Raw genomic sequence first — 12,922 nt, forward strand, 5'->3', positions numbered from 1 at the left:
CACATATCTGAGGCTTCTCACCCAGTGAACTCCCAAGGAAGAATGTGTTGCTAATTTAAAGCACGCTGTCTGTCTGCCGGCTCGCTGTCAGAGCAGTATGGAGGACAGGGCTGGAATTACACTTTATGACCGAGGATCCTGTTCTCCTGTGTCACATCTATGAGTGTTTGTTAAAGGTGACTCAAACAAAGCAAGCCATCACCGCTGATGCATGTTAAATTAGTTTGTTACGGAGTTAGGAGGGGGAAAAAAACAGACTCCGACTTATCAGAGTATGCGCGGCTGGGCAAAGGGAAGGTGTATTAAAGTTATTAGACAAAGACATGTTCAACTGGGCGGTTGACAATAGCTTCCCTTTCTTGCTTTACGGGGCGTCACTCTGGTGCTTTGAAGAGTGTGGTGAAGAGGAGAAGAAAAGGATTGGTTGGGGTAACCTGTAAAGAACACATGCACACACACACACATGCACCCACACACACATACATATACACACACACAATACACAGGGGGTCCCATGGGACCGGGGGAACATGGAGGCGAGGGCTCAACCTCTTTAATTGCTCTCCTCATTAAGAAACTGGTTGCTAGGCGATCCACACCTATCGTGTCATAAACGTGAGACACACAAACAGAACGTCAGTGAACATAATGACTTTGGTGCTCGGGGCAGGACTTTAATTATTTGATTTTGTTCTCCAGTAGAGGAGTCATTAATAAAGACAAAAACAAATAGATTAGCTTTTTCCCCCACTAGGACTGGAGTGCACTGAGATATATTAATTGTCTAGTCTTTTTTTTTTTTTTTTTTTTAAGTCGTTGTTGTATTAAACATTACATTTGCTTTTGGTGATAGAACCATTAATGCCCATTAATGTGTAGAGAAGGTTGTTTTAGTCAGTGGTGTATATAAACTGTTTGCCCAGCCATAATTGGCTCTTGAAATCTGAAGATAAGCAATTTGCACAATTGGCCCTACTCAGTTCTCCCCTTTTTTCCTATAATCTTTCAGCTGTGTGTGCTCCCATCTGCGGGGGGAGGCCACGAGGGTCATAAGGTTATGTTTAGTGCATTTTACTTTTTGGATTTCCCATGGTTTGGTGGTCCTTCTCTCTCTTTTAGCTGAGCAGGCAATCAGTCTATCATATGGAATCAGTTGGAAGAAAAACAGTAAGTTCTGTTTTTCTCATAGAACCCCCACCCCCCACCCAAAACCCACCACACACACATTCACACACCCTCACCCCGCTCTTCCCTCCTCCTCTCTTTTTCCCTTACTCTTTCCTCCCCCTGCCTGTTCAGCTCTCTCTCACACACACGCAGCTAAATCTGCAGAACCCAATGACAGGAAATTGACCTCACAGCCAAATTCTTAAGCAATTTGATCATGTTTCACATAGGTTTTTAGGACAAATGTAGATGCAATTAGCATTGAAAGACTGGAAATAGTATAGCATTTTTCAATCATGGATAAGTACCGGAGTATTATCATCATCATTAGTGATATCACAATGATAAACACACTGAGCAATGCATATTATTTCCAGTCCACATACAACAATAGGTATGACGGAGGCAAAAAAAAAAAAAAAAGCAACTTAAAAAGTAAAATGAAAGTGAAGAAGGAACAAATAATTTTAAGGCACTAGGACCAGCTCGGTCTATGATCGTAGAGTGAAAAGGATGTCTGAAGGAAAATAATAAGGAGAAAAAAAAGAGCGTAGCAAATTATAAGATGTAAAAATGTGCCTACCATTCTCCAGATAAGGAGGCGTACCTTCTGAAGGGTCGAGTCTGCGAGCCCTTCGCCCGTGCTTGGAATTGTTGTGTACGAACATGTTGTCAGAGACAGCCAAGACATGGCCGTCCACATTGACGGTCGTCGATACGACAACCTGCAAAAACAGGTGGGACATGTCACTCAGCAATTTGTAAGACATAGACAACAAAAAAAAAAAAAAAACCCAGACGGATTTGGTATAATATTTTACACATTTACACTCTGAATATTTGTTATGAGAGGAGATATGGAAGGCGTATTTTAGAAATTCTACCCAGGTACATGCCGGTGTGCTATTGATTACTATTGTCAAACCTTCTGAAGTGGTTATTCTCTTCGGACATATCGCATTACTGCCTCTCAGCTATTGTGTTTTTGCTTCTGGTGTCTTGCATTTGTGTACAGCTAATTGACTTTTCAATCACTCAAATACCATTTCCGTTTACCCACTCTACCAACTGTCATCATAACCCAAGCTCAGAATTATTGATCAGCTTGTCCATCTATTTGAGGATGGAGGGCCTCCCTTTTAAAATATTACTGGAGTCATTAGCAAGTGAACCGTACTCCATCCCATCACTCAACAAACATTTTACTAGGATCAGATTCCAAGCCACACTCCATATTTCATAATGCTTATTTTTGTTGTTGTTTTTTGGCTACCACATCTCCAAACAGTGGGCCGCGTGTGAATGGCCAAAGTGTTTCTGAGCCGGAAACAGAGAGCCCCTCTCAGGTTTGCTTCGCCGGTAAGTGACCTCGGTGTAGCAGTGGAATTTAGGGGGGCGCTTTTTTGGTTGGTTTGGGGAGGGTGGGGGGGTGCGTGCGGCGTGCGGAGGGGAGAGAAGGGGGAAGTGAAAGAGCTCCATTCTTGTGAGCAGGTTCAGAGCTGGGCCAAGCTGAGGATGATGGATTGGGCCCTCTCTGGCCTCCAGCTGGTTTTGGGGGGTAATAAGTGGAGTGGAAGGCATGCAGAATACACAACCTTGGCCAGAGAAACACCTATAGTGGAGCATCTGGGAAATCTATTTGGGAAAAAATGGCATGCTAACTGCTGGATCGCAATCAAGAGATCATCGCCAAAGATCCCCTTCATGCCAGAGCTAACAATAATGCAAAATCTCGCCCAGCTTTTAGATGCAGGATATACATTTCAACTTCACAAATTCAGAGGTGCCGCAACTTAGCAGGAGTGACTGTCTTGCATTCCTTTTGGCACAAAGAAGCGAGGGGTGAAAGCCCTCGGTGGCTGTCATGCGTCAGTCCAGATTCACCCTGAGGGAAGATTTGAGGAGGCAGAGGAGGTCTGCTGGTGGTGACATCAGGAGGGGACACCCTGTCTCCACTGTTTCATGTCTGGGCTTCCTCCTGGAGGATGCCGGGTCATGTGTCTATCACTGAACACAGTTGGCAGTGACGGACGCTCTCCTGCAGTTTGCCCGTTAGCCAGACGGGACAAACCACTCTGAACTCTCACTCCCTCACCTTGACCTGCTGGACTGCGTCTGGCGAATGTGTCTGCGCAGGACGGACGGACGGATGAATGGCTCAACAGGGGGATTGTTAATTTCGAGGCTTAACGTCTTGACATATTAGAAGTGAGAGGGTTAAGAAACCACAAAAAAGTGCCTACTGGTCATGTCCTTTTAGTGTAAACAGCTGCTTTTTGTCAGCTTTCATTTCTGAGATGGCTTTCACCAGCTACACAGAGAAATGCGTGTGTGAGCATGAGTGTGTGAGCCTGTATATGAGAGAGAGAGAGAGAGAGAGAGAGAGAGAGGGATCGAGAGAGGAACAGAGAGAGACATTGTGTATGTGTATCATCTTGCAGACGTATGCACATCTCAGTCTGTATGTGTACACGTGTGCGTGTTCGTGTGTGAGTAGGCATGTGTTTCCGCTGCCAGACAGACCCTGAGTTAACACTGTTGTTACATGTGGTCGGATCCTCCTCCCCTCTGTGCTGGGGCTCAGAAAGCTGTCAGGAACACAATTGATAGCACCTCTTAAATCCTATATCCTTATTTGTGTCAGATGGTATTCCCTAATAAATATTCTGTACATGTGTTCCACAGAGCAGAGGACGCAAAATCTCTGTCTCTCTCTTTTCACTGTGTCTTGGCCTGCTTTAATGCCAATAATAGAATTGCATTCATATGTGTGTGTGAGAAAAACTGAGAAAGAGAGGGGAAGAGAGCGAAAGAGAGAGAGAGAGAGAGCGAGGAAGAGAGCATGTCTGAAATAGATTTCAGTCACCTGAAATCTGCGCATGTCCCGTGGATTCCCTGCATTCTTCAGACAGTTCTGATTGCACTTGAGGAAGAACTTTAGGAAGAATCTGAAAAAAGAGCACAAAATAAAACATTTTTTTTTTTTTTTTTAGAATTGCTGCCTTAAAGAAAACTTGTTCAACAGTAAACTAACAGAGCATTTGAATAATTACGCGCACACAGTCACGCCAAACCGGTCATCCAAGCCGCCCGGAAACAAACAACTCACACTTGTGACATCAGTGTGCGATTTCAGCATAGGATGCAACGGTATATTTATTATTCCCTCCGAATCTATAGCAGCGATCTCTTTGTCACCCCATCCCCTCACCTGAGTTCACGGGTCTTTCCCAACACCCATCTGCCACTAACATACAGGAAGTCACTTGATATTCCACCCACCTCTTTAATCCCAGGACACCCCCTGTGCAATTAAAGTTCTCCTGTTCAATAGGGAGGCAAATGAGGCCCACCTGTGACCAGGTCTTGTTTGAAGAGCATCAGGGATAAAGGACCTAACAAGGTGAGAGCGCGCCACAAAACTTATAGTCCTGTCAGGCAATTAGGCGGACACTCCTGGGACCACCGTATGCCACACACACACACAGACACGCACGCATACACACCCACGTATACACACACCCATACACACACTAGTGGGTGGGTGAGGCAATTATGCCACAAATTACAACCTGGCTAATCGTCTCTGAACAAATGTCACGTCTGAGTGAGATCTGGGGTTGGTTAGTTTGTGAGCTGCCTTTCTCTCTCTCTCTCTCTCTCTCTCTCTCTGTCTGTCTCTCTCTCTCGCTCAGGAATTTATTGATAACGCCTCATATCGAGAGCTGTATTTCAAACGTAGCCCGGGTGTGTTCTGGTAGATACAGTGAAATAGTAAAAAGAGGGGAGGATTAACAACAATGGCAATAAGAAAAATCGTCTCAGAGGTAGCCTATTGTCTAAAATCTGACACAACCACACAGAACAAACAATGAAATTGACTCGACTTTTTTTTGCAAATTCTCCCCACAGAATCATGACTGATTGTTCCTTTGCTTTCCCCAATTCATTATGAACACTAAGCCAGTGATGTTTATTTTTCATCACCCTTCACTAGAATTACTATATGTGCAATAGTGTGGTTTCTATTGTAATACCAACTTGGCTCGCAGTATCACAACCGCTGATTGGATTACCATAGATTGCACCATAGATTGCATGGCCATTTTATTCAGCTAAATACAGTGGCTTGTGTGGCCTGCGAGGACGCTTTCACAACACTTAAGACTCCTCGTTCGCTCAGTGGGATCCTGGCCAGGCCATAAATCAGAGTCTGAAATGACCCCCCTAACCCTGGCCACATTAACACATGCACTGGTCATTTAGAAGCGTTCTTCGATAGACTCCAATACCTTGTGCTCCGCTGAGGACCCAGGAGAGGGAGGAGAGGTGAGAAAATATTTTCACTCCACATCCAAGGAGGTTTGGCTCGGACATCAATAAAAGACGTTTTAACCCATGCCAGAATGCTGATTGCCTGTCGGTGTGTGGTGAGGCCATAAAAAACCTGACTTGTCATTAGTGCATTTCGCTTGATTGTGTTCAGTGTGTTTTCGGGTTGCATCTGTTGGCTGATCATCAAAATGACCATTATGTACTCTAATTCCCTGACCCTGTTTTTATTTCCCCAAAGAGTCATAATGTAGAGCAGCAGACATCTGCGGAAAGCAGACCTGAAATACGACTTTTATTTGTCTGTCGCCTCTCATACAGATTGGGTAAGGCCAGTGTGTGTGTGTGTGTGTGTGTGTGTGTGTGTGTGTGTGTGTGTGTGTGTGTGAGTGTGTGTGTGTGTGTGTGTGTGTGTGTGTGTGTGTGTGTGCGCACATGCATCACCCATTGCCAGACAATTTATGTCAGAGAAAGAGATAGAATACATTTCCCAGGCAATGCATTGACTTCATAAAAGAAGCACATTATTTTCAGAGTTAGTTTCCTCTCTGTTCTGGGATACTTTAATGCCTTTACATACTGTTTCTACTACAGTGAAACCAAAAGTTAAGAAACAATAAACAGAAGAAACCGAGTGCCCACACTATCATAAACTAGCTCCTTTATGTTTACTGTTATGAAGGCAATTAAGCACAATTTCCCTGCTAAAAAGATAAGCTTAATTTTCATAGTCCACAGCAGTGGCGGTGCTATAGCATCCATTACATTTGAGTTGGTTAAGATTCTCCATGAGCACAGTGCAAATTGGTCCTTGGTGAAAAGGAGAGCAATTAAGACAAGGCCCTACTCTCTCTCTTTTACTTCTTAAATATCTACAGAAGTTTGTGCTGGTGTTTTGGCACACACGGAGACAAAAGGAGGTTGTTTAATTGTTTTTTAATGGGATATCAAGTCGTCGCTGCCATTAGATGTTGGCAATGGAGGGCAAAGGGGGATAGAGAGAAAGAATGAACTGCAATTAGGTTTGATTAAAGCTATCCTTCTCAATAATCAGCTGTTCTGACAGGACAGGGGGACCCTGGTGGCCGCTGAGATGGAGGAAGGTGTTGAGTGATATTAAGGCCAATGAAGGGGATATTAACATGGCTAATTAAAGCTCTTCCAAAGCCGGGAGAGGAGGCTCTCAGTGGACCGCACTGGATGAAATAATCGGCCAAGGCAGCTATCAGTTGGAGGAGAGAGAGAAAGAGAGAGTGGGAAGGGGTGGGGTATAGTCCATCTGAGGGACGGGGAGGTGGAGGGAGGGATGGTGGGATGGAGGCAGGCGTGGAGGAAAACTATGAAGTGTGAAGAAAGACAAAGAGGAAGAAAGAGACAGGCATATAGAGATAGACTTACAGGGGTAGCCATGGAAGCTCATTTTGACATCAAGCCTCTCTCTCTCTGCATGTCTGAAGACTGCCAGTATAACTAAGACCTGACATCAGCTTTTATCTCCGACAGCTAGTCGTACAGGTCCACAAATCAACGTTAAAACAATCCTGCTCATGCCTAGGTCTAAGGCAATTAATACGATTCTCCTGTAGTACCTCCATGCTCGCCCACTGCCGAAGCTACTAATCATGCCATAATGATTTCTCTCCCTCTGGTCAAAGGGGAAATAGATTGTCTCTTTAGTAATGCAGCAGGCTCTGCGCCTTCCACTCCCTGGCTTCACAGACCCGGTAATTGAGGAGAAAAAGGCCGACTTTGGCACTTTGACTGATTTGAGGGCTGCTAGACCCTCTTATCTTTACTCTGATCATTTTAGGCTGACACTCAAAGGAAGACCCATCGCCCTAATTCTAGCTCACCCTCTCCCATCATCAAACGGAAGGGGAATAGAAAAAAAAAAAAAGAAAAAGAAAAAACAAACAGGCGAGGTGAGGAAAGCTTTCCCTCATTTAAGTGGCCAACTTAATTGCTGGGTTGATGTCACTCATGCATAAATGTCCATCCCTTTGATTTGAGTGAAGAGGGCAAATAAGGATAATGCTGTATTATTAAGGAGGCTCCGCCGTCACCACCAGTGACGGCAAAGTGTGACTATTTGAACGGCCTGATTCTTTTTTTTTTTCTTTGTTCATTCTTTTTCTGATTTTTTTTTTAATTAAATTGTATCACCAAAATATGTAGAAAAATAGGAAAATTATTTAAAATTATTTGCATCCTCTAATTTCTTTAATTATTTAATTACACCCTCAAAAAACACAAGCACACCTTGTTCTAATTGCACAACAAGATGCCCCATATTTGTTTAAAGCCGTTACACAATACACTGACAGATGGCTATAGTATCTGTGAGAGTCAGGTATTGACAACCCTAAGCTCCTGATTGGTGCCCCGGCACTAATGACTAGCATGCAGTGTCCACAGCCGGCAGCCATGACAGTGAGGTCATCCGTTGCAGGGCGGTGAGTATCGATCACCACCCAGCTCCAGCCCATCAGGCCCCAGCTGCCTCCCAGACTCAATGGGCCCCTGTTACAGGAGTCCTGTAAGAAACGGCTCCCAACACCAGACTACAATCTGCTGACACCAGATCTCTACGCTGAGATAGTAGTACACGGGTCAATAGCGTATCGGATTTCCAAAACGCCAGGGTCTTAATGTCAAGCCTCCTGCCTTCCCTACCTACTGCTCCAGTTATTAGGCACTCCACTGAACTGCATTCAGATCCCTGTTGTGACAAGGCGGAGCAGGTAAAACGAGAAATAGAGACACTTACAGATCTTAATCTTCCTGAACACTTATTTATGCAACTGAGTGGGCTTGATATATCTGCCAGTTAAGTCCCTGGGAGGCCGAGCTGAGCCTGTATGGCCATTTCTGTCGTATTCTGGTTCGCCGCTGTCTTCTCTCGTCAAGCAAAGCTGTTTTTCTCGCCTTAGCTGAAGTAAACCACAGCACATTAACAATATTTGCTCTACCCCTGTACAAGCGCCGAGGGACCAGACCCACAGATCCTATCACTTCTTTATCAGGGAACAAGTGCCTCACTATCCAACCTTATTGGGTTTGGGAGATTAACCCTTTCCACTCGCGGGCTCGCTCTACCCATCTCCTCCGAGAGCAGGGAGGCAGATGTCACTGTGATTATTATTGTTCAACATCAAATATCCCACCTACATGCCTTGAAGAATTTATTGGCTATTTCCAAGGCTTGTTTATTTTTTATTTTACTTATTTTATATATATATATATTTTTTTTTCTTTCCCCGAGCCGCCATTGTCAGTTGATTTTGTTGTTTCATATTTCATATTTTTGTCAGTGGTGTGTGTATTGCAGGGGTGTCACAAATAATTAATGTGCTCCCTCTGCACCCTCAGATGTAGCTGTGTCCCTCCATTCATCCCTCTTTACCCTCTTCTCCAACCATCCCCCCTTTCTCTCTAATGGGCAGAGTGGCATTGACATTATTTCACTTGAGGATCCCCCACTCTGTCAATCCCTCTTCATTTACTCCATGGCTACAGAACTCATTATGGTACCTCTTCCGCCTCTTCTCTCTCTCTCTCACTCTCTCTCTCTCTCTCTCTCTCTCTCCCTCTGTCGTTTTCTCACTCATTCTCATCACCTCCTGTCTTGCTCTCTCTCTCTCTCTCTCTCTCTCTCTCCCTCTCTGTCTCTCTCTCCGGACACTGTTAGTTTCTTACTTAAGAGAATCGCTCGTCTTCACAAATGGTTTCACGTCAAACCCACTCCCGGCCAGCCCCCACTGATTCCCTTCAGGCTTCGGCACAGGTTTACTGTTACAGATTAGACGAAGACTCAGTGCTCCTGCTAACTATCCATCACTTGCTAACGGTGGACTAGGGCTGTGTGCTTTATGCAGCTTTTAGCTCCAGCCCGCCACATACTGCATGTTTAGCCCCGAGCTCTCCCCCTCTGCCTCTCCCATCCCCTCACATCAAGATACTGCTGAGGCTGTGTACTGTTGCACGCTGTTCTTTGTTTTACTCCGAATACAGCTTTTCTCTACCATGGCTTTGAACACAATATAATAAGACACAAAACATAAATAATTCTGCGTTGTTTTGTCTTCTGTGGCCCTATTGTAAAAATGAATCAAACACTGGTTGCCGCTACAGAGCCAACATCATTTACATCCCAACTGGAATTCATAAATATTATCGAATCATCACCGGCGCGGTAAAAAACTGGATGATGATTATTGATAATGACTATGACAGCTTCAACAATGTCGGTCACGAGGTTGCTGACATTACAAAAAAAATAATCACGTACATCAACAATACAGTTCTCCAGAATATTTACTCTGCACACCAGCTGGATGGGAGAAAGGTATCTCCAGGTTATTTTTGCACAGGGGGAGAAATATGGTGCTTTGATTGCTGGTTAGCATTGGAGCTTGGGGCCTTGAGGAAATACCAGTCAGCACCTCCCTGCACTGGTGAGATGGAAGATAAGCATATGTTGGAGTAACTGGCTTGGGTGAATAGTAGTATTTAGGGTGTTGGACGTGGGGTGCCTGGAAGGCCCCAGAGCCAGGCTACAATGAGAGCCATACAGCACCGTTTCTCCCCGGCTCTCTCCTGTGGCACCTTGGAGCGATCAGACCCAGGCAGACGCAGAGGAACGCAGCTGTACAGGGAAGGCCAGCAGGGGGGCTTTGACCATTTACTGACAGGCATGCTGGATCCAGCAGAACGGTGGGGGGTTGTTTGTGTGTGTGTGTGTGTGTGTGTGTGTGTGTGTGTGTGTGTGAGACTATGTGTGTGAATAACGTGTGCATGCGTACATATTTGCGCACATATGTGTTACGTAGGCCTGTGAGTCAGTGTTTTTGCTGTGTGTCCATGCATGCACAAATGTATGCGAGTGTACTTCTACATCATATTATTACTAATGTATAATACATACATCTAAAGTGGCTGTCAGGACTGGTCAGTCATCATAAAACATGAGGCAGCCACTCTGACATCGCTGCCACATTAACACCCCCCCTCCCCAAAAAAAAAGAAAAAAAGGAAAAAAAAAAAAAAGAAAACACACCTACTGTGGGCTGTCATGTAGGCAGGGGGGATAGAGACAGAAAGACAGAGAGCGGGTCGGTGCTTAAAGCTAACAGGTAACCTTTCTGTGCACCTAGGACAAAGGCAGGGGGAAAAAGAAAATGTCAAATTAAGAGAGGCCAGGCAGAGAGACGTGGCTGCCATATTTGTGTGAAAGCCCAGTGCTGTTGGCAGCAGAGATGGCTGCTTTCTGATTCATCTGGGGCCGTATGGCAAAGCTTTGTCAGTCTGTGCGAGGTATAAATAATTCAGGGTGAGAGATGGCAATTACAGGGCCCTGCACAACCAAAATGAATATTTTATAAGGACTAAAACTGCCCTGGAATGAATCACACACATAGAGTCACACACACACACACACACACACACACACACACAAGCATAAGTGAATGTGTGCGCATACACACATACACACACACACACACACACACACACACACACACACACACATCAGCACACGTGCACACATGTGCACAAACACACTCACACACAAAGGTAGCACATATGAACCCTTAGCACAGCTGTTGTACTGTTGACAATATCACTATTATGTTATATAAACCCTTGTATAATAGGTTAATAATTTGTAATATACTTACAAATTTGATGGATTACATCGCTTGGTTACAAGTGTAAGAGCGTGTTGAATTTTTTATTTTTTCTCCGTATTCTGTTTTTTTTTTGTTGTTTTTTTTTTACTGTGTTGTGTATTTACAAATGTGCGCAAATATGCATTTTTAGGTTTTAATTAATTCCTTAATCTCCTTTTTTTATGAGCATAGCAGCATGTAACCTATAAGAAATAAATTAGCCAAAAAAAAAGATGTCAGTGTAATGTAAAGGCCTACATGAAAAGCAACATCCTGAGACCCAGAGCCTTTACTTTTGACCCTGTAAATATGGTCTTTGTGTGGGAGTAAGGGGTTTGGGGGTGTGTGGGAGCGGGGGGGGGCAAAATGCTAATGGGAAAAGATTAAACCCAAAAGCCGCCTGGAGCATTTACCTCTAAAGGGTTTTGTCTGTCAGGTTTCCTGCAAAACTCTGTCTTTATAATTCTGAGACAAAAAATAACATTGTTCCCTAGTCCTGAGGAGTGCAGCGGCTTGGTTGAATGGCCATTGTGTGGGCCTAGCTAATGATACCTTAGCCTTTGTGAGAGGGAGGCCAGGTAGGTCTGTGACATCAGCGCCACACAAGTGCTTCTCTGTCCGGATGTTTAGGGAAGGATTTCGTCCATGGTGGGAAAATGGTATAGAGAATAAACAGACCCTGTTTTTGTACCAGCATTTTGAGCCCCTCAGTCTAAAGTGGGGGGGATTATAAGAATAGAATATTCCACTCAATCCACTCTTTATTTAGCTCTTTATTTTAAATTCTAATTAATTATATAGATGCATGATATATGCACAGGTTTTCTGCAATTACTTCAGCAGCGCATGATGTAATTCCAGCGGCATATCTTTTTTTTTTTTCCTTTTTTTATTTTAGTGGGAGTGTGGGCGTACTATTTGTCAGTCCAAAGGGAAGATGGCAACCCTCTGAGGGAGGAGAGACCCCAAGCATGAAGACACAGATCGCATGTGTTGGAAAAAGTGACAGCAAGGCAAATGCTAAGAGAAAGCTGCTTCCTTACCGAACCGCACACTGTTAGCGATATAGCTAGCTGTTGTGAAGGCAGCTGACAAACCCATAGCGTGGCATGTCTCGCCCCGTTTGTGAGTTTTCAAAGAGTGTGATTTGCAAATAACATGAGTCTCTGGGCATAGACTGGGCATGTAAGTACGGTGAATAAAGCCCCCCTGCTCTGCTGAGGGAAACCCTTACTTGTCAGCTCAGTTCTTTGTCAGGAACCTGACAGATAAATAGACAGTGTTTTGCCGCTCACTCCTCCTGCCTTATGTACACAGAGGCGTGTGTCTGCTTCCACATACAGGTTGACTTGCTTTAGGGGAGGAATTTGTTGAAAGACACCCCACTGCTTCTCAGGGCAATGACTGAAAATATTGTGGGCCACTTCAGACAGCCTCAAACAACAAACAATGGGGGTTGATGTGTAACCAGATAAAACACAGATCGAATAGCTGGGCCTAAGCACCACTACAGGGCTTATTTTTCATGCAAATTACTACTAATGAGCTTCCTGAAATCTGACTAATTATATCAAAGTGATTTCTTTAATTAGTTTGTAATAATTCCTCGCATAAACATCATAGTAAACAGATTAAGCTATATAAAAATATCAATTTGTCACACTTTATACGAGATGCTGAGAGGTTGAGGCTAATCGCACTTCTCCAAAATGCCAGAGTAAACATTTATTAAAGAATTAAATATGTACTTAGAGAAT

The 12,922-nt window shown here is 44.2% G+C and overlaps 1 protein-coding gene across 6 annotated transcripts in view; it reads right to left on the minus strand.

The window, feature by feature from the left end:
- Positions 1-12,922, minus strand: part of LOC115372437 (transcription factor COE3) — a 69,306-nt gene that overhangs the window by 24,753 nt on the left and 31,631 nt on the right. For 3 of the 6 annotated variants that reach the window (XM_030070331.1, XM_030070330.1, XM_030070328.1), the window contains exons 7-8: positions 4,034-4,115; positions 1,751-1,892 (exon numbers count right to left, since the gene is read on the minus strand). In XM_030070331.1, coding sequence (XP_029926191.1) covers positions 1,751-1,892; positions 4,034-4,115 — 224 coding nt within the window. The remainder of the gene's footprint in view (positions 1-1,750; positions 1,893-4,033; positions 4,116-12,922) is intronic. The other 3 variants (XM_030070334.1, XM_030070332.1, XM_030070329.1) reach the window with 1 other exon arrangement.

Source organism: Myripristis murdjan, chromosome 15, assembly GCF_902150065.1.
Source record: "Myripristis murdjan chromosome 15, fMyrMur1.1, whole genome shotgun sequence".
NCBI classification, from domain to species: Eukaryota; Metazoa; Chordata; class Actinopteri; order Holocentriformes; family Holocentridae; genus Myripristis; species Myripristis murdjan.